This window comes from Plecotus auritus, assembly GCF_963455305.1.
Source record: "Plecotus auritus genome assembly, chromosome: 2".
NCBI lineage: Eukaryota > Metazoa > Chordata > Mammalia > Chiroptera > Vespertilionidae > Plecotus > Plecotus auritus.
The window spans coordinates 84,188,162-84,206,823 of record NC_137771.1 but is presented as its reverse complement, the minus strand read 5'-3'; the positions used below and the strand labels follow the sequence as shown (position 1 = coordinate 84,206,823).

Sequence of the window (18,662 nt, the reverse complement as noted above, 5' to 3'; positions counted from 1 at the left end):
GTCGGAGAGACACCAAACTTCTAGCGCCTTTAAGGGCCACTGTGGGCGGGAGCAGTTGTGCGGACTGCAGCCTGCATCTTGTGTTCTCAGGGATGGATGCCACCTCTTCTGGGTGAACCCAGGCTGACCTCTCAGGCCCAGTCATCCTGATTTGACCATGTTTTCCTGGGAGTGGGATTTGCAGGACAGTCTAGGCCACATCAGGACGCCGGGCCCCCGCCATCGGGGACACGTGATGCCGCACCTTCGCTGTCACCATCAGAAGCTCAGCAGGTTCCACTCTAGTCTCTGACCGTGTCTTGGCTTGGTGGTTTCCGTGTCTGCCTTCAGCACCGTTGGCATCCCTTTAAGCCTGGGTCTCTGCTGATGGGCGCACGCCACGCTCTGTGCTCTGGGTGCTGCCTGGGAACACCATGCTGTGGCCTGACCGCCGCCCCATCCCCCAGTCTTGGCCTTGCCAACGCCACATTACATCAACCACAGTGTCAGCCAGGCCCCGGTTCGGGGACACGTGGCCACACAGTTGCTTGCGAAGTGCTCACGGCCTGTGTGGCAGGTACGTCAGAAGAAAGGAACGCAGCTCTTTGGAAAAAGAGGCCTTCGTTGCACAACGTCCATCCTTGTGGGCAGGCGTCTCTGAAGGTGCAGGGTTTATTACCATCCGTAGCACAAGGAAAGCTTGGCGTATTTTAGTTTCCTACTTGAGAATTCATTCTCTCTGGAAGTCTGGCTTTTGCTTTAGCAGTTACATACTATTTAAACACAATAGAAATATTTGCTAAAATCCAAACTTTTTGTCTGAGGCTGTCTATCTTCTGACTCCTTCAAAGAAGGCCCACCTTCCTTTGGCCACTGCTCAGCAACTGGAGTGGCCCCCATGTAGCAGTGGGTCCCTTCCTCCCCACAGCATTACTCATCTACGACAGGTTGCTGTCAGTCCGATGCCCGACTGGCAGGGCCCGACTGTCACCAGTCCCGTCAGCCAGACTATCACTTCCTTCTTCACGTTCGAGCACCTCTGTTTAAGGAGTCCAGGCGTTTAGTGATAGTGATGTTGATTTATTCTTGGCTTGGGGCCTTTGGCGCCGCCAGCTGGCCCCTCTCTGTAGAAGTTGCCCAGTGCTGTGGGCACCTGCAGCGCCCTCCCCTTCTGCAGTGTTATCACTGGCAGCGCTGCCCTGAGCTGACCTGTGGTTATTGGTTAGCCTTCCTCCTTGAAAGGTGGTTCCCGCTAAATGGGCTTTGCCAGGATTCGGGAAGCGATGCTGTGCTTCTAGATTGATAAATGAAACGAAATGAAAAGTGTCTCCGAGTGTGGGAGTTGCCTAAAGGTGATCTGGGCACGTCTGCTCACCTGTTAGTAAAGCGCGTTCCTGCCACACTCTGTCGGTTACGAGGGCAGCACTTCGCACGGCCGCTGTACCTACTGCCCTTATCTGAGGCAGCTGGCGCGGGGACAGCTGGGTGTGTGTGGGCTCTGCTCTTCATAGAGGTCAGGAGGGCTGGTCCTGGAACGCGTGTGAGGTGCCTCTGTCGATATGCTAGAGAGAGGCTGTGTTTACTTCAGTCTGAGGACCACAGTGGCATGTCTTCTGCCTCCGTATCATTTCATTTCCTATCCCCTTTCATTTAAATAATTTTTATTACGATAACCTTAACTTTACCATTTAACCATTTTTAAGTGTACAGTTCAGCAGTGTAAGTACCTTCACGTTGTTGTGCAACCATCACCACCAACCATCTCCAAAATGCTGTTCATCTTGCAGAACTGAAATTCTGTTTCCATTATGCATTAACTTCCTGTGACTCCGTCCCCCCAGCCCCTGGCAGTTGCCATTCTGCCTTCAGTCTGTGACTCTGACTATCTCGGTACCTCATGGAAGTGGGACTGTGCGGTGTTTGTCCCATGGGACTGGCTTATTTCCCTGGGCATTGTGTCTTCAAGGTGGGTCATGTGGCATGTGTCAGCCTGCCCTTCCTTTGAAGGCTGAAGAGCAGGCCTTTGTCCGGACTGCCTCCTCAGGCCTGTCCGCCCATCTGTGTGGACACGGCCTACTTCCTCGCTTTCGCTGAGGTGCACAAGGCTGCCATGAACGTGTGTGCATTTGTCTGTTGGGGTCCCTGCCCTCAGTTCTGGGACCTACCTGCCTGCATAGGTCATTCGAGCATCACTGTCCTACTCCGTGCTCTCTTGGCGGCTGCTCTGTGATGGCTCCTTCCTCGGGCACTGGTGTCCAGTGCTGGGGGTGAGCTGTGCTCTGACTCCTCGCCTCTTCCCGCAGCAAGAGTACTGGCGGTTAGTGGAGGAGAAGGACTGCCACGTGGCGGTGCACTGCGGCAAAGTGGACACCAACACTCACGGCAGCGGGTTCCCCGTGGGGAAATCGGAACCGTTTTCAAGGTAGAGTTGGATCTGTTGTCTGCATTTTGGGGACTAGATGGTGTTCTTCCCGCCAGCCTTGTGACGTCCCTCTTTCTTCTGCAGGCATGGATGGAACCTCACCGTCCTCCCCAATAACACAGGGTCCATCCTGCGCCACCTCGGTGCTGTGCCTGGTGAGTCCCACATGGCCGCCGTCCTCGGGGTCCCGAGGTCTGTCGGGAGCTGGAGCTAAAAAGGGACGGGGACTTCCGGTGGAGAGTATTTAGATTCAAGACACTGATTTGCAGGAAAGAAAGAAATAGGGTCATAATTGAAATCCATAAATATGTAGGAAGGTGGACCACATCACAGCATCTAGAAGCTGGTCAGGTGCCTAGAGCCAACTTTTCACCTTGAAATTGGTGTTTTCAGAGCAGAAATCTTGCCTCCATAGGACTAGTCCTGGCTCCTAGTGATAGGTTCTAATTTGGAAAGCCCGTGTCCTGGGGCCTCGGGTCACTGAAGGCTGGGACCCTCCACGCCCAGTGGAGGCGAGTACTCAGGGCCTCTCCAGACACTAGTTAGGTCTGGTGCCCCCGTTCTCAGCCTTGGGGTCCAGCCCATGGCTGCTGGTTATCTGCCAACAGTCATCATGGTCACGTTCCCTGGGGCATCGTGCTGCCTGACTTGTGGAGTAAGATGCTCTTTCACTGCTGTTTGTAGCGTGCCCATCTCAACCTGGCTTCTGTGCAGCAAGTAGGAAGAGCAAGTTCCTTATTACTGGGCTTTGCCTGGCTGGTTTTGAATCCTTCCTTCCTCCCTCCCTCCCTGCCTCCCATTTGGGGACAAAAAAGTGATTCTGATAGCTGTTACTCAGACATTGTTGCTGCTTTCTCCCTTTATGTTTTAGGAGTGACAATTCCCTGGCTAAATATTGGCATGGTCTTTTCTACCTCATGCTGGTCTCGAGACCAAAACCACCTTCCCTACATCGACTACTTACACACTGGTGCTGACTGCATTTGGTGAGTACGCTGGCCCTGGTGGCGGGCTGGCGGGGGGGCGGGGGGGGGAGGGCGGGCGTGGACAGGCTCGGAGAGCTGCTTTCCTGTGTCCGAGCTCCCAGTTTGGGGTTTCCTGCCTCTGTTGAAGGGGCTGGAGGTGGCAGGGAATATTTTAACTTGCTCTGGTGATAAGCATCACTTCATGTGCTCGTTTATGTTCCCTTTTTGTCAGTTGCCTCTTTTTATTTGCTTTTCTTCTAGGATGTGACTTCTTATTGTTGGTTTCCAAGTGTTTGTTTCATACTAGGGCTGAGAAACAGGAAGAGAATCACAGTGGGACTGCTAGGTGGTGTCAGGCATGCTTTCTGTTCCCTCTCTGACCTCATGAGCAATGGTTTTGAGTGTCTCTGCAGCAGAGCCTCCCAGACCCCTCACGGCTGCGGGGAGAGTAGGTCTTATGGGAAATGGAGTTCTTACTGTATCCGGGCGCACATATTGTCTCCCCTGGACACATCTGTCTGACTTGTGGGAAGCAGTCTGCTCGGTGCCCACCTGGAGCCTGACTGTCACCTCCAACCAGGTCTGATCTGTGGCTGGCTCTTCGGTTTCTTATTTAGGTGGCAGATGGAAAATTACTGTAACTAATCAGACGTCTTGTCGTCTGACAGTCTACCAGCCTCATGTTCATCCTGCGCTGACTGCTTATTGTCCTCATGGGGTGATGAGGCTTCTTTACGAAAACAAACCGCCTTAGCACTTCGGTCCGCGCCTTGAGGAGCCAGCGTCTGCAGCGGCCTCGTTATGGCGCCCCTGTGTTCCAGCCACACCATAGGGAGTGGTGGTTGGTATTGATGCGAGCAGGACCTGCGGGCCTCCTGGGGGCCTGTGTCCGGGGGAGGGTGGTCTCGGCGCCTGCTGTTGGTCTGTGAGTGGCTGCTACCTGTGGAGGCCTTGGGCAGAGTACGTGCAGCTGTGCTGTCCAGGCGAGAGCGGCTGCTGGGATTGTGGGAGAGGGTGTGGTCCCCTTCCCGGAGCCCCTGTGCCCTCCATGTCGTTCCCGTGGAGAAGCTTCTGTGGACAGCGCGGGCCTGGTGTGGGGTTCAGGGAGTCCCTGCAGACCTGCGAGCTGGGCCAGCACTCCTGACGGCCCCTCGGCCTGGTGTGCCAGGACCATGGCCAGGAGGGCTACGGGTAAAGGAAGGTTGGGTTAGGAAGGGAAAGGAGAGTCTGTGGACTTCCTGAGCACAAACCCCTGCCCCTCACTGAGGGGGAATAAAGTGGAGGCCGGGATGTGATTGGAGAACTTTATGGGTTGCGGTTTTTTGTAAAACATCTGATTTCGGTTAGAACCCTGGGTTTAAATCACAAATCAGTAACAGAATATGTTGGCACTGAAATAACATGAGCATAATAAAAACCACTCCATGTGGCAACCGAAACAGGATTTGGCCTCCAAGTGAAGGATTTCATCACAGACACCTCAGCGCGGCCGAGAGCAGGCCTGCCTGCGGGCCTGGGGGAAGGTGCCAGGTTGGAACTGGGCCTGAGGGCTGGGTGGCTGCCCAGAGTGACCAGAGCTGGGTGGCGTCACGACTGCACCGGAGCCACTGCCCCTGACCTGGCTGACCCTGGGCCGGTGGCTGCATGTGCTCTGCAGCCCCAGGTCCTGTCAGGACACTCGGGATGGAGGGTGGGCTGTACTCGGAGAGGTCACCTTGCCCAGGGTCCACTCTGCAGGTGTCCCGCTGCATCCTGCTGGCCCCTATGGGTGGGGAGACAGAAGGGAGGGCCTGGAGGAGGCCTGGCACACTGGCCTTATGCACGCGACTGCCTGGCCCTGGATTTCACAGGTAGGTGTCCCCTTCTGGGGACACCAGCAGTCATTCCCCCACTGTCCGTGGCCGCAGTAAGGTTCCAGACTTCCCTGTTAGTTCAGGTCTGCCAACATCCTCGGCCTTCCCCACCCTGTCTTCCCTGTCGCTCCGTAGCTATGCTCTGGGGTCTGTGTTGTCCCGAGCCTCACCCTGCAGCTGCCTCCACCGCCTGGCTCCTGACCGTCCCTCGGTCTGCGTGACGCAGGCCTCCCTGTGTGGGTTGATTTCCTGTGTGTTTCGCCAGCTGACCCTTGGCTGGCTGGGTTCTGGCATGCCCAGCTGCCTCAGTGGGGCAGGCCTGGGACCCGGTGCATCCTCCTCTTATTCCATAGTTTCACAGCGGCCGCAGTTGGCCTGTGTGCCAGCATGAGCCAGCATGTGCACAGGCAGGACTCCTTCCCCGAACTTTTTCTGTATTTGGAGAACTGAGGGGTTCTCCTGCCTTTTTGGTCACCCAGCCCGCCGCTCTGGGGCCAGGAGGTTGAGCTGGGCCAGGCTCTCACGAGGTGGCCCGGGTTGGAGAGCCGAGGGAAACGTATATTCCAGCACTGAATCCTAGTTCTGCGGCGCCTCCTGTTACAGAACAGTGTCAAATGCCAGCCCGGGGATGAGACGCAGCCTTGGCGCACTCACGGAAGGCTAATTGAGTCTGCAGATGTGCCTGTGTCTGATTTATATGGGGTTTTAAACATCTGTTTTTGATTTGAAGGTTTTTGGGCTCATGTATAGGTCAGATCTGCATAAAAGATGAGCATGCTGTGCTATGCTGGTTGGAAGCAGCAGTGTTGCCTGGGAGTGGGGTGGGTGTGGCCTGAGAAGCACAGTGCCAGTCACCGAGCCAGGCATCTCCCTGATCCCGGGACTCAGTCTCTCCTCCAAGTTTCAGTCTCTCCTGCACCCGAGGCTGCTTCCCAGGCCCACATTTGCTCATTTGTCCGAGGGAGGATGCAGGGTGGGCCCAGCCCATGCTCCCCAGGCAGGGTCCTGGTCAAGTCTCTGCCTTGTCTCCCAACACTAGGTATTGCATTCCTGCTGAGGAGGAGAGCAAGCTTGAGGACGTGGTGCACACCCTGCTGCAAGCCAATGGGACCCCAGGGCTGCAGATGCTGGAGAGCAACGTCATGGTATGTGCAGCTCCTGCCTGTGCGGGCACCGGGCCTGGGCACGGGTAGGCAGGGCTGATTGACAGTCACCCTCTTGGCTGGCCTGCCTTTCAGAGGCACAGAGGACAATGCAAAATGAATCCTCACAGCATCATCCAAACTCAATGTCTTCTTCTGTGGACACCAAACAGGTGCCATCCTCAGATTGCACAGGGCGCCGTGCATGTGCGCCGTGGCCTGTGATCTGTCTCAGGGCTGGTTTTGTGTGTGGAGACTGGGGTGTGTGGTGAGGTGGGTCCTGCTTTTGGGTGGGCACTGGGGTCTGTTGGTACTGCTATTCCCACCTGCTGGGCACCTGGATGACTGGACAACAGAGCAGAAACCCTCCACCTCACAGGGATGGGCACAAAGGCTTCTCTGATCCCATTTTCAGAAAGTCATGGGGCTGTTGAGTTCCTGGGAGTCCTTTTAGCCTCGTGTTCGGACACCTGAGCTCAGGCCCCTCTGGCCATGCTGACCCCTCTCTGGGCCCCTGGTCTGGCTCAGAGAAGCTGAGCAGCAGCCCCTCTGGGGTGCAGGTTTGAAGGTCCCCAGGCTGTACCTCTGTGGCTCTGCCTGGCTCTGCCGATTGAGGATTTTTCCCATTCCCACCCCTGTTACTGCTGGGCAGGGATGGGAAAGGCTCTGATGTGGCCTGCAGGGCTGTGTTCTCATAGTGGCCACACATCTGGGTGGCTCTGTTGTCATTCTTGGTCCAATACCAGTTCAGATCTTTCTTTTAATTAGGTTGGCATCTTTTTTTTTTAAATGAGAAACAAAAAATCTTCAATACCAAATCTAATCTGTCTCCTCATGAACAGGCCCCTTCTCAACTCCCGAGGCCCTGCCTGGAGGGCAGGTGTGGGTGTCACCCACCTGCTGGGCAGGCTAGCGCAGTGGTGGGGCAGGGGGGGTGGGAGAGTGGCCACGAGTGTGTCCTGCAGAGTGTGTCTCAGCCCCGATCTGCTCCCCAGATCTCCCCGGAGGTGCTGTGCAAAGAGGGCATCAAGGTGCACAGGACCGTGCAGCAGAGCGGCCAGTTCGTCGTCTGCTTTCCCGGATCCTTTGTGTCCAAAGTGTGCTGCGGCTACAGCGTCTCTGAGACCGTGCACTTTGCCACCACCCAGTGGACAAGTATGGGCTTCGAGACGGCCAAGGTAGGCAGGCGATGCACATGTGCAGACACACGCCCACGTCCCTGTGCTGCCCGTCCCTTTTTAGATAGGTTTAATTTTAGAAAATGGTGGCGGAGAGGTTTTCCTAGGAGAGAAGATCTGTTAGGGGTTTATTTGTATCAAGAGAGATTCTGAGTCCCATTGTGGGCGCACTGTAACCTGGCGGGACCGACTGATGGCACTTCAGGTCAACACTGGAAATGGGGAGAACATCTCGCCCCATTGTCACGTTGGGGCCCCTGCCCAGGGGCTGGTGGCACAGCAATAGCGTTTCCTGGTCCCTGGTGCCTTTCCCACAGGCAAACAGGATTGTTGTTCGAGTTTCACTGCTTTGAAACCCAGTGGAACTCAAAATTTGAAAATTCAGATGGCATCCTCTGCCCCGTAAAGAAAAAGCTTGCCTAGTAGTAAAGTCTCCCCTAAAGGGATGTGACCGCTTCTTGCAGGAAATGAAGCGTCGCCATATAGCTAAGCCATTTTCCATGGAGAAGTTACTCTACCAGATTGCACAAGCGGAAGCGAAAAAGGAGAACGGCCCCACTCTCAGTACCATCTCGGCCCTTCTGGATGAGCTCAGGTAACCAGACCCGGGTTCCGACCCTGGGCCGAGGCCAGGGCGCCAGGCCCCACTGGGGCTCTGCAGGGTGAGGTGCAGCCACCTGCTCAGAGTGGCAGAGCCCACCTGGTGAGTGAAACCAGTTGAGTGAAACCTTTTGGGTGTGTTTCTTTTTATCTTTATTTATTTTGTAATTTAAACTTCCTCTTATTTTCATGTTTTGCTATTTGGAGTCAGAGTTTCCTGAGGTGCTGATGCAAAAGGTTATCCTTCTGTGGGAGTGACCAGGAGGTGGGCTCTGATGCCTGGGTGCCTCGGATCCTAGCAGCACGTTGCCAGGGAGGAAATGTTGGCCACAGCCTCCTTTCTAGAGGTTAGAGTGGGTGTGGAGAGGCCCACAGAGCCTCACTTGGCTCCTTGCCAACCTGCTCAGGATGCGTGTGTGTGAGACCCACACCCAGCTTCCATCCCGCAGCGATCAAAGGAGCTCTCCCAAGGTTGAAGCCGATCAGGGCAGAAGCCGAGGAGAAGTGCCACCCTTTGCTTGGCTTCCTGTGTAACCCTCTTCTCTTTTCCCACCATGTAGCTTCGTGATCTCTCCCTCCCAGGGGAGAGATTCGGTCGGTAGTGCTGACGGACAGCACACGGATTTCGACTCGTGTTGGTCGAACCTTTGATGACAATACCAGCAAATAGTTTGTTACATCCGTTCTTGGCTCGGAGTGAAGGGGCAGGGCCCCCTTAGGTAGCAGTGAGGGGTTTGCCAGGTGTGCCCTGGTCTGTTGCTCTCCTGTTAGGCAGAGCCCAGTTGTTAGAGTAGCCTTGGAAGCTGGGGGGTTGTCTGACCTTTTAACTAAAGAACACGGGTCTTCATTGGGGCCTTGGGAAGGCGAGCATGTACTTCTCACTGCCCTCCTCTGACAGGAGGGTGCACCTGGACAGGGGGAGGGGCAGTTGCCTGGGGCGCAGCATGCTCCCTTTGAAGGTGAGGGACGGCCAGGCACCGTGCTCAGCCTCCTGAGGGCCCGGTGCTTGTGTTGTGTTTGGACAGGGATACGGAGCTGCGGCAGCGGAGGCAGCTGTTCGAGGCCGGCCTCCACTCCTCTGCCCGCTACGGCAGCCACGACAGCAGCAGCACCGTGGTGGATGGGAAGAAAAAGCCTCGAAAGTGGCTGCAGTTGGAGACCTCGGAGAGGAGGTGTCAGATCTGCCAGCACCTGTGCTACCTGTCCATGGTGAGCTGTGGGCCCCTGCTTGGGACCCCTGCCGGCTCCCGCCTGTGCCTGCTCGCTGTGCCTGCCCACAGAGGGGCTTCCTGCTGCAGGACGCCTGTCAGGAGGCCCGCCCTTGGACCTCCTGCCCACCTGGGCCGGGGTCCTGACCTCCAGGGGTCAGCACCGTATCCTCAGCATCCAGGTCAGAGGGACCAAGGGCAGGTGGGCTCCACTCTGCCCGTCCTCCTCCACAGGGTCTCTCCTCACGTGTAGCTTCATGTCTGCAGGAAGAGGGCCTCCCTCACGTTGCTGCCCTGTCCCCCCCTTCCCCAGGCTTCCCTTGGTGTCCCCTGGTGAGGGGCTGGGCTGCCCCCACTCTGCTGCCAAAGTTGACGTGGTGCCTCATCTAACCTTGGCTTTTCCCAGTTTCCATTCATTTATGTGACCTTTCTGATTGTCCTCAGGACTCTGAAATCTGTCTTTGGTTAAAACGAATGTTTCTCTTCAGCAACTCACACCCATCCCCAGCCTCCCCGCCTCTGGTCAGAGTTGCCTCTGAGCCAGCTCTTCCTCCTGCCCCTCCGTTTGCCAGCGCAGCCCTGCCTCCTTCTATTCTTTCTGGTTTGTTCCCACGGTGCCCGAGGGCTTGGGGCTTCCGCCTCAGCCTTACCTGTGATTATGTATGGGTTGCTTCCCAGCCCATCCCAGGCCAGAGGGGCCTGGCAGAACTTGGCTGAGTGGACAGCTGGGCTGGGGTAGCTCATCTCTCCCCTCCCACTAGGCAGCTGCCCTGACACAGGTGTGTGGGTGCCCCAACTCCCACTCTAGGTGCTCCCCACCACACGCCTCAGCCTGGCACTCGTGGCCTCCAGTGCTGGTGCCCTCTCCCCTCCCATGTGCATTCTTCCTCCAGAAAGAGAAGCTTTGATAGTACGTGCCCACCCCATGCCAGCATGGCACCAGCACCCCTCACATGAGGCCCACGTGCCTAGACGCAGAGCCATAAGTGTGCCAGGTCTGACTGCAGCGCCTCACCCCTGCACCTGACTCCCACCCAGCTGCCCTGCAGAAGAGATGGGCCACAGCCAGTCCCAGTTGAATCATGTGCTCTTGGTAGCATCAGGGAGGTCAGAACTCTGAAAGAAGGAGAGAAACTGCTGTATTTGCTGGTGTTCCTGTGGCAAATACCACAGACTGGGGGCTCAAACCAAGCACAGAGGCGAAGGCTGGAAGTCCGAGACCAGGTGTCAGCAGGGTTGGTTCCTTCTAAGGCCTCTCTCTTCCTTGGCTTGTAGGTGCCCCTTCTCCCAGTTCCTCCCCTGGTCTTCCCTCCACACATCTGTGTCCTAATTTCTTCTTGTAAGAACATAGGTCATATTGGACTAGACTCCACACTTAACCACCTCATTTTACCTTAATCTCCTCTTTCCGGGCCCGTCTACAAGTCGTCACATTCTAAGGTAGTGGGGTCAGGAAGCCAGCCTGTGAATTGGGTGGATATAATTCAGTGCATAACAACCACGCGTCTTCTATCTAGTCTGTCTTTGCCCACATTTGTGAAGATCACTTACAAAGTCCTCGAGGTTGTGTTCATTCCTCTCCCTTTGGCGTGGATTGTTCCCATGGGAATAACTGCCTTACTCCTGTGAGCACGAAAGACACTGTTGGGACCTCCATGTGTCACCCTGGTCCACTCCCCGGGGCTCATTTGCATGCTTTCAGAAACCTGTACCTTGGGAGTTGTCACCAGGCATTTCTTAGCCTGGATATTATAAAGCATGTGTCCTAAATTCATAGGTAAAAATTGAGGTTTTATTTGTAGTTACAATTTTCATTGCTTAGACACCTAGTAAATGTGGGCATTTTTGTCCGTCCCTACCGCTAGCCGTGTCTTTAAAGGTGATTAATTTCTGCCAGTGTCACCTCTTGGCTCCTCCAGCTTGTGTTCTCGCCTTTGCCCAGAAGCACTGGAGACAGGACCCCCGGGTCTTCTCCTACATCTTTATGAAAGGGCCGGGGAACCTCTTGCATCTTATGGCAGCATTTCTTTTTAATTTTAAACACAGAATGAGAACAGGGCTAGAAGTTGGAGTGGGAGTGGGAACCCCCACATATCAGACAGCTGTCCTTTCTCCTTGCCCCACGGTCCAAGTCGCCAGTGCTGTGGTGGGTCAGGCCTGTCCACATCCTGCCCGCACGTGCTCCGTGTGGCCTTGGGGTCTGGCGTGTGCTCTCTCACGGCTGCTGGAGGCTCTTCTGGGTGTGGCAGGAGGGGCCTGTCTGGGTGGCAGAGGATCAAGACTGTGCTGGTTGGTGTCTGGCCCCAGGGGCTGGGGTGCAGGACAGCTCCCACATTCCCAGCTGGACTGACTGAGCTGCGGGGATGTCCTGGGCCTGCTCCCGCCGAGCTGGCACTGCTTGTGCCTGCCAGGGTAGTTTTGAACAAAAAGCCTCAGAATGTGCGAGCTTCTTAAACAACCATCAGTACTTTATCCCATCTTCCCCACCTAACGTCACCCTAGAACCTCTCACAGGCAAGTGCAGCAGGAATTGAGGGACCTCGAGGCACCTTTAGGTGCAACTTGGAGACAGTCTGTTACTCGTTTCAAGAGTGTTGTTGAAGACCCTGCTGCAGGTGATTTTGAGAGATGCACACTCCTTAGCGTAGACAACAGATGTCAGGACAGGCCTTCCCCGTTTCCTGGGACCTCTCCCCTCCCATTCCCCTCCCTGGCACGTCCCTGGCAGCAGTGCTGCGATCTCCTTCAGCACCTCAGGAGCGTCTTCCTTGCAGGTCGTTCAGGAGAATGAGAATGTGGTGTTCTGCCTGGAGTGTGCCCTGCGCCACGTGGAGAAGCAGAAGTCCTGCCGAGGGCTGAAGTTGATGTACCGCTACGATGAGGTCAGTGCCGCCACATGAGGGCCTGTGCAAGCAGCCAGCGGGGGCTGTGCAGGGGGTGGCTGTCGTGTCGCCTGCCCTCATTTACTGTAGGGATGAGCCGGCCTCTCATCACCCAACTTAGCCAGTTTGGCACGGCCCAAGACCAGGTGCATCCCCCATGGTTCTTTCTGGTGCTCGTGGCTGGACAGAGCCCAGCCTGTGGGAAAGTCGCAAGATGGAGGATTGTGAGGTTGTCTGACCTGGAGAAACCCAGGAACTGAAACTGGAAATTTCTCTTTCCCAGTCGTGGTTTCAGTCCAGTTTTCTCCATGTCACGCGTAGGTTTGTACGTGGGCCTGTCCACACTTCCACGTGCAAAGCCACAGTTCTCCCTCCCCATCGAGCCCTGGCAGCATCTCAGTCTGCGTTCCTAGCCACCAGGCCTCCCTCCGTTTATAAGGGATGTGGTTTCCAGATCTGGTGCTGGTGTCCCCTGTGCCGCACTGGCTGGCTGGGCTAAGGAAATGGCCGACCGTGGGCTGCCTGTGCACATCCATCACAGGACAGACCCCAACTGCAGCACCTGGTTCCAGCGCTGATGGGCAAGGGAAGGGGAGGGGAGGGCCTTTCCTTCCTCATTCCAGGTCCTGAGCCGTTTGGGCCAGTGATATGCTGAGTGCATAGCTGTGGCTGCTGGGAGGGCCTCAAAACCAAGTCTGTCTGGCCGTGTTCTCAGAGAAGCCTGACTCAGGGTCTCGGGGCCAGGGCAGAGGAGCCCTCCTGGCTGTGGCCCTTCCTGGACTGTGCAGCTGGCAGAGCTTGGAAGGGATTTCTGCTCTGGGGCTCTGTGGTGGTGAGAAGGCTTTCGTTCTAACTTGGAGCCCCTCCCCTCCCCCATGCTTGGTTGTGTTACCTCGCACGTACACTGACCATTATAACCCTGGCAGCGCTGCCGGCAGGGGCAGGGGCGGCTGTGGCTGCATCGTGGTGCTTTGGCAGCGTAGATACCTCCATCTCTTATGGAAAAGCTGCGAACACGGCTCGGCATCCTTTATCCTCTCAGCAGGCATCTAACTTCGGTTCAGAGCACACAGCGGGCAGCAGGCTGTGGCACATGATGCCAGGGCAGCTCTCAGAGCTCCCCAGGCTCCATGCCTGGCAGGAATTGCATCCAGCAGGGGCCAGGCTCTGTGCCTTCACCCAAGGGCCCAGCAACATGGGGAGAGAGCCTCTCTCACTGTGCATCCCTTTCTCTGAAGTCCTGTTGGTTCCACCTTCCAAGTAAATCCCACGTCCAGCCAATTCCCACGGCTGCCAGTGCTTGTGCCTCAGTTAAGGAGACGGGCTGGGGCTCCCTCCATCCCTCCCTGGTTCCTGTGCCCCAGGTGAGTCTTCACTGAGACCCCACTCGGCCTCAGAGACGCTCCATATGGAGCCCTTCCTGTGCCAGCTGGTTGGCAGGTACAGTCCATTCGACTCCCGTGGGTGAGCGTGCTTCCTTCAGCCAAAGGGCCTGCAGGTAAAGCCATGCTCCCAGGCTCTCGGCTCCATGCCGCGAGCACATGGGTCCCTCTGTCTGCTGTCACTCCTCCAGCAGTTTCTCATAAATACTTCCTGCAACACACGGCCCTGCCCCTCAGAGGGCACCTTTCGCTTCTGACTGGCCCAGTGCCCTTCTTGAGGATCTCCCTCAAGTCAGATTGCCATGGGGACCTGTCGCCCATCTTGGCCGGCCCACTGCTGCACACACTGCCACCTGGGGGCCCTTCCCCCAGCCCTTGCCCGCCATCTTCTGCAGCGTGGTCCCCCTCACTGCGGCACGGTCCTCAGTGGCCACAAGCCACGTACAGGGCACAACCTGTGCAGCCGTGGGCCCTGCCCGGAGCCTCCCTGCGGCTCCCCTTAGGCTTCCTGGAGGTTAATCTGCATGAAGCCATCACACACCGGGCGCCCAACAGGCCTCTGTGGCGAGGGGGCCTCTGTGGGACCCCCGCTGTGGGGCAGGTTTGGTGCAAGTCTTTGACTAGGTTGTAAGATTGAAGGCTGAGAATAGATCTCGGCATCTTGGCTTTTCAAGAGCATGTCAGGCAAAGCCAGGAACCACTTTGCCCTTCCACCATCGCTTTAGCAGCAAATGGCTTCTAAAACAGTTAAAAATACCCTGGTGTCTGACAACTGGCAGAGTGCAGCCGGTGGCAGCGGGGCCTCTCCATGGTGATATCGAAGCTCTCCAAAATGTGGGTGTTTCCACCTCCAGCCATCTTGTAGCGAGATGCCTGACGAGACCGAGGTCCTGGAAGAAGAATCCACACATTGTGCCTGTCGGTCTAAAGCTTGGATGGTGGTGTTCTGAAGCTGCCTGAGCTCCCAGTAGCCTGGCTTATCTTAGCAAATGAAAATCTGCAAGTCTGTTGAGAAGTTGAACTGTTTAATTACGGAATTTTTAGCCCAGCAAACAACCCAGGCCAGGCCGTGGGCCGTGGGCCGTGGGCCGCATTGAAGTGTGGGCTTCCTCGTGCTGTGGAGGTGACTTTAGTCCCACGTCACTGGGTTTTACAACAGCTCATCTAGTTATCACTTGTTACATGTTTATGTCTAAGTGTCCAAATGGCCAGAGACTGTATTTCACAAATATTCAGCCCTGCCCCTTCCCAGGGCGTCTTTAACTCTCTCCTTTCAGACACTTTTCCCTCGCTGCCTTTTACCTTTCATTTCTGTCCGAGGAGCCTCCTGGTGCTGTTTCCAGAAGGCTGGAGGCAGGCAGGACCTGGCTGGCCCTCAGGCCTCTATGTGAGTAAAGGGGTGACCACCTGTGTCCACATGGTCCCCTCCATCCCTGGCCCAGCAGGTGTCATAAAATGTTGTTAGAGCTACGTGACATTTTGATATTTTTGTGTGGTTTCTTTTAAAACTGATGATTATGAGTTATGTTACAAATGTATTTTTGATACCAACAGATAAATGGTTATCTTGAGTGAATTATAAGAACGCATGTTTTGTTTGCCATCTCTCCTTCACGGAGGGAGGGAGGAGGGAACAACAGAAACGTTTCTAGTCAAGGGTTTGCGTTCATTTGCGAGACCAGGTGAAATAGGCTGGAGTGTCAGGGTGCCAGTGAAACGGCAGCTTCAGGCCTGTGTCACCACCCAGGGAGCACTTAGAGGACCTGAGGCCTGGAGCCCGCGGGTTTTTTCTCCTAAATGTTCATTGTGGAGGCGGTGAGCTGAGTCCTCCCCTTCCCAGGTGGGGCCCCGGGTGGCAGCCGGCTAACCTCCGAACTCTGAGGCCGCAGGGGTCATTCACAGAGGTTCCTGGTCTCAGGGCTGTGCGTCTGGCTGTGTGGTGAGGGAATTTGTACCTCAGGTCCAGGAGTAGACCCAGATTGGGATACAGCTTTTAGGAAACAATTACATAGCGAACTGTGTAGTTATAGGACGATGTATTTCAGGCTTTAGCATCTTAGTTTGTCTACACCTTGCAGCCACCAGGAGGTGTTATCAGGTTAGTCGATGGTGACAGGCACCTCGGCGTGTGCTGTGCTGGCTGTCGGGTGAGGTGCAGCGGATTCTCCCTAAGACGGAAAGCGTGTTTGAGGTGCGTCCTCAGAACTGTCTGGCCTATCTCGTTCTCTAGCCTACTGCATCCTCAGACTCGACGCGATTCCTAAAGTCTGTCCCGACTTCCCTGCAACCCGCTCCTCGGGCAGCACTCTGAAGCCTGTGTTTGATGTGGTCTGATGAGGATGACTGGCAGCTCTGCCATGCTGCCCGCTCTGCTCTCAACGGTCCTGGTGTGGTTGTGGGGGCAGCACTCTTCTGGTTTGTTAATTCTTTGTCTTCCTTCCAACCCTTAACAGGAACAGATCATCAGTCTGGTCAATCAGATCTGTGGCAAGGTCTCTGGTAAGAACGGCAGCATGGAGAACTGTCTCAGTAAACCGACACCAAAAAGGGGGCCCCGCAAGAGAGCAACGGTGGACGTGCCACCTTCCCGGCTGGCATCCTCCAGCTCCTCCCGGAGCGCAGCAAGCTCGTCCTGAAGCTGCCCACACCGCGGCCGATTGAGATCTATTTTTTGTAATTATTATATTCTAGTTTGGAGTACTTGCTGTAGGATACAAGCTGTCTTTGCACTAGCTCTAAAGAAGATTTTCTTCTGGTTTTAGAGAACTAATTTTGTTTTAGCATTAAACTGTTGAACTTTTTTTTTGTACTTAGAATACCTAGATACTGCAGTCAGATTTTTGAAACTGCCGTATATTCACTGTTTTAAAACCCTTGAGGGGCTGTATTAATTTGTATCGCCCCTGTGGCTGACAAAAGCCTTTTTGTTTGATTTTTTTTTTTTTTGTAACTGTTGGGGAAAAAAGGATTTTTTTAACCCATTTTTGAAGAGGGTGAAGTTTGGAGAACAAATTTTAAAACTTTCAGTCATGTGAGATTTTTCTAGAGAGGAAAGGGGTAGGAGACACACACACACACACACACACACACACACACACGAAACTTGAAAAGAAATGGCTTTACTTTGGCTGTCTTTTCTTCAGTCATGTGCAAGATGAGTTTGTAATTTTTTAAATCGGAGAACCCCATTTTGTTTCTCTGGGCGGTTGTGGCAGCTGAAGGCGGACATTGTTTCCTAACCATAGGCAAAATGAGGAGATTTGAGTGACGAGGTTCTCCTTACCAGCACATCACTATGCATCTAAGAAAGAAGAGAGAGAAGAAAAAGACTGCCTGTCTCGGAGGGGTCACGTGCAGAAACCTGTGCCTGATTTCATTAGGAAATCCATTCTGTTATTTTTTTGGTGCTGTTGGCTACTTTATCAAAAAACCCTTCAATAGCATCCTTAAGGGAAGAAAAAGAAAAAAAAGTGGTTGAAGCCGTAAGTGCTTCTTTGTCATAGATGTGCAATCTTTCTAACATTCCATCTCATCTCACTGCTTGTTTCACACCTCACAAGTCAGCATTAATCTTCTTGTTAAATTTGTTTTGTTTAGGATCATACTTAGAGCCACTAGGAGGTCTGCAGTTCTTTTTGAATGTGAAAATGCATTTGTGCTCATCTTGTCTATTTTTTCTCTTCATGTTGTAACAAAAAGAAAAAAGAAAAAAAAAAGAATCCCATCCTTTTGTACATATGCCTGTAAATTGTTTTAAATACTTGAGCCTTTTTCTCAGTGGGCGTGGGGAGGGGGGGTGAGAAGACAAGATGAAGAAAAGCCTTACATTTCAGTTTCTTCATCGGTTGGATTGGATGCTTACAGGGTTTTTCTTGTAACATTTATAAGTGCTGCTTACATCACTGAACAACAACACAAAAATAATAATGGAGTAGCTGTTGCCCTTCTCCAGTTGTGTGTACAGTATGTGTGGAATAAAGAAGGGAAACTGTTTTCACAAGCTGTTCTTTGTTTCATAATTGGATTCATCGATCCCGTAGCTACCCATACTGCACTGAGCTTGCCAGTGGGACTGTCAGGAACGTCCTGTGATCCACTTTGTTGGTTGTTGTTGCAGAGACTGAACTGTTTTGGAATATTTAACAATTACATAAACGGAGTCAAGTGTTTTCCAATGTGGTTGTCCGGTTTTTATGGCCTTGCTGTGTACTTTCCCTCTTTTTGACAGTAAACTTCTGCCTATGGCTTACAGTTTGACATTTAATTTATTAGCGCTGCTCTGCACTCCTCCCTTGGGAGGGAAAACTTCATGTTGTTTATTGCCAGTTTTTTGTTTACTTTTCAGGTTTGTACTACAAGGTTTAATAATAAAAACAAAGTTTTTTGGACATTTGTCTTGTGGAAGATGAGTGAATGAAATGAGCTTTCTTTTCCGGTAAATGGGTGGAGGGTGAGAATCCTCCCTTAGCCCGAGCAGCAGACAACACAGCCTGACCCGGCTCACCTTCCTCTGCTACTGGCGGTTTGAATCCGAGCAAAACCAAATGCCTGCTGCTTGCCTCTTGTTTCCCAGCCAAGGCCACTGGAAGAAGCACTGACGGGCCAGGCCGCCCCGCCCTGGGGGTGGGGGTGGGGGTGGGGCTGGGCGCCAGGCTTGGGGGGGTGGGGGCGCTATGAGGAAAGCGGGAAGGAAAACCCCACCCCTTGTCAGGTGTAAGAATGGCGCATGATTTGTTTGTTTCCTTTGGGCCCAGAGGTGCTGCTCCTGCTGCTAAAGCTCGGTTAGTTGTTGAGCTGTTAATTTGGTGATGAAAGCCCGCTTTCCTTAGAGTTGAGTTTAGCTACAGCTAGGTTTTGGAGGAAGCAGGGCTTTCTATCTGTGAAGAGCCTTTCTTGCTGAGGCCACGTGGAGACCACATTACCCAGCCCCGCCAGCCCTGCGAGCTCCTTGGTGGCCTGCGTGGACCCAGGTTGCCCTTCCTGCCCTCTAAAGCCTGAAGGGTGCATGTGTTTGGAAGCCTTTCTGTGCAAACTGCCACATACTCACTCAG

General features: G+C 54.3%; 1 protein-coding gene across 5 annotated transcripts in view; it reads left to right on the top strand.

Annotated features, from left to right (window-relative positions):
• Positions 1-16,387, top strand: part of JARID2 (jumonji and AT-rich interaction domain containing 2) — a gene marked incomplete at its 5' end in the record, with an annotated part of 306,278 nt that extends 289,891 nt beyond the window's left edge. For all 5 annotated transcript variants that reach the window (XM_080656845.1, XM_080656844.1, XM_080656843.1 and 2 more), the window contains 9 exons: positions 2,283-2,401; positions 2,486-2,556; positions 3,273-3,387; positions 6,259-6,364; positions 7,357-7,539; positions 8,004-8,134; positions 9,165-9,348; positions 12,122-12,229; positions 16,065-16,387. In XM_080656845.1, the coding sequence (XP_080512971.1) occupies positions 2,283-2,401; positions 2,486-2,556; positions 3,273-3,387; positions 6,259-6,364; positions 7,357-7,539; positions 8,004-8,134; positions 9,165-9,348; positions 12,122-12,229; positions 16,065-16,247 (1,200 nt within the window). In that variant the 3' untranslated portion in view covers positions 16,248-16,387. The remainder of the gene's footprint in view (positions 1-2,282; positions 2,402-2,485; positions 2,557-3,272; positions 3,388-6,258; positions 6,365-7,356; positions 7,540-8,003; positions 8,135-9,164; positions 9,349-12,121; positions 12,230-16,064) is intronic.
• Between the last annotated feature and the right edge of the window lie 2,275 nt (positions 16,388-18,662).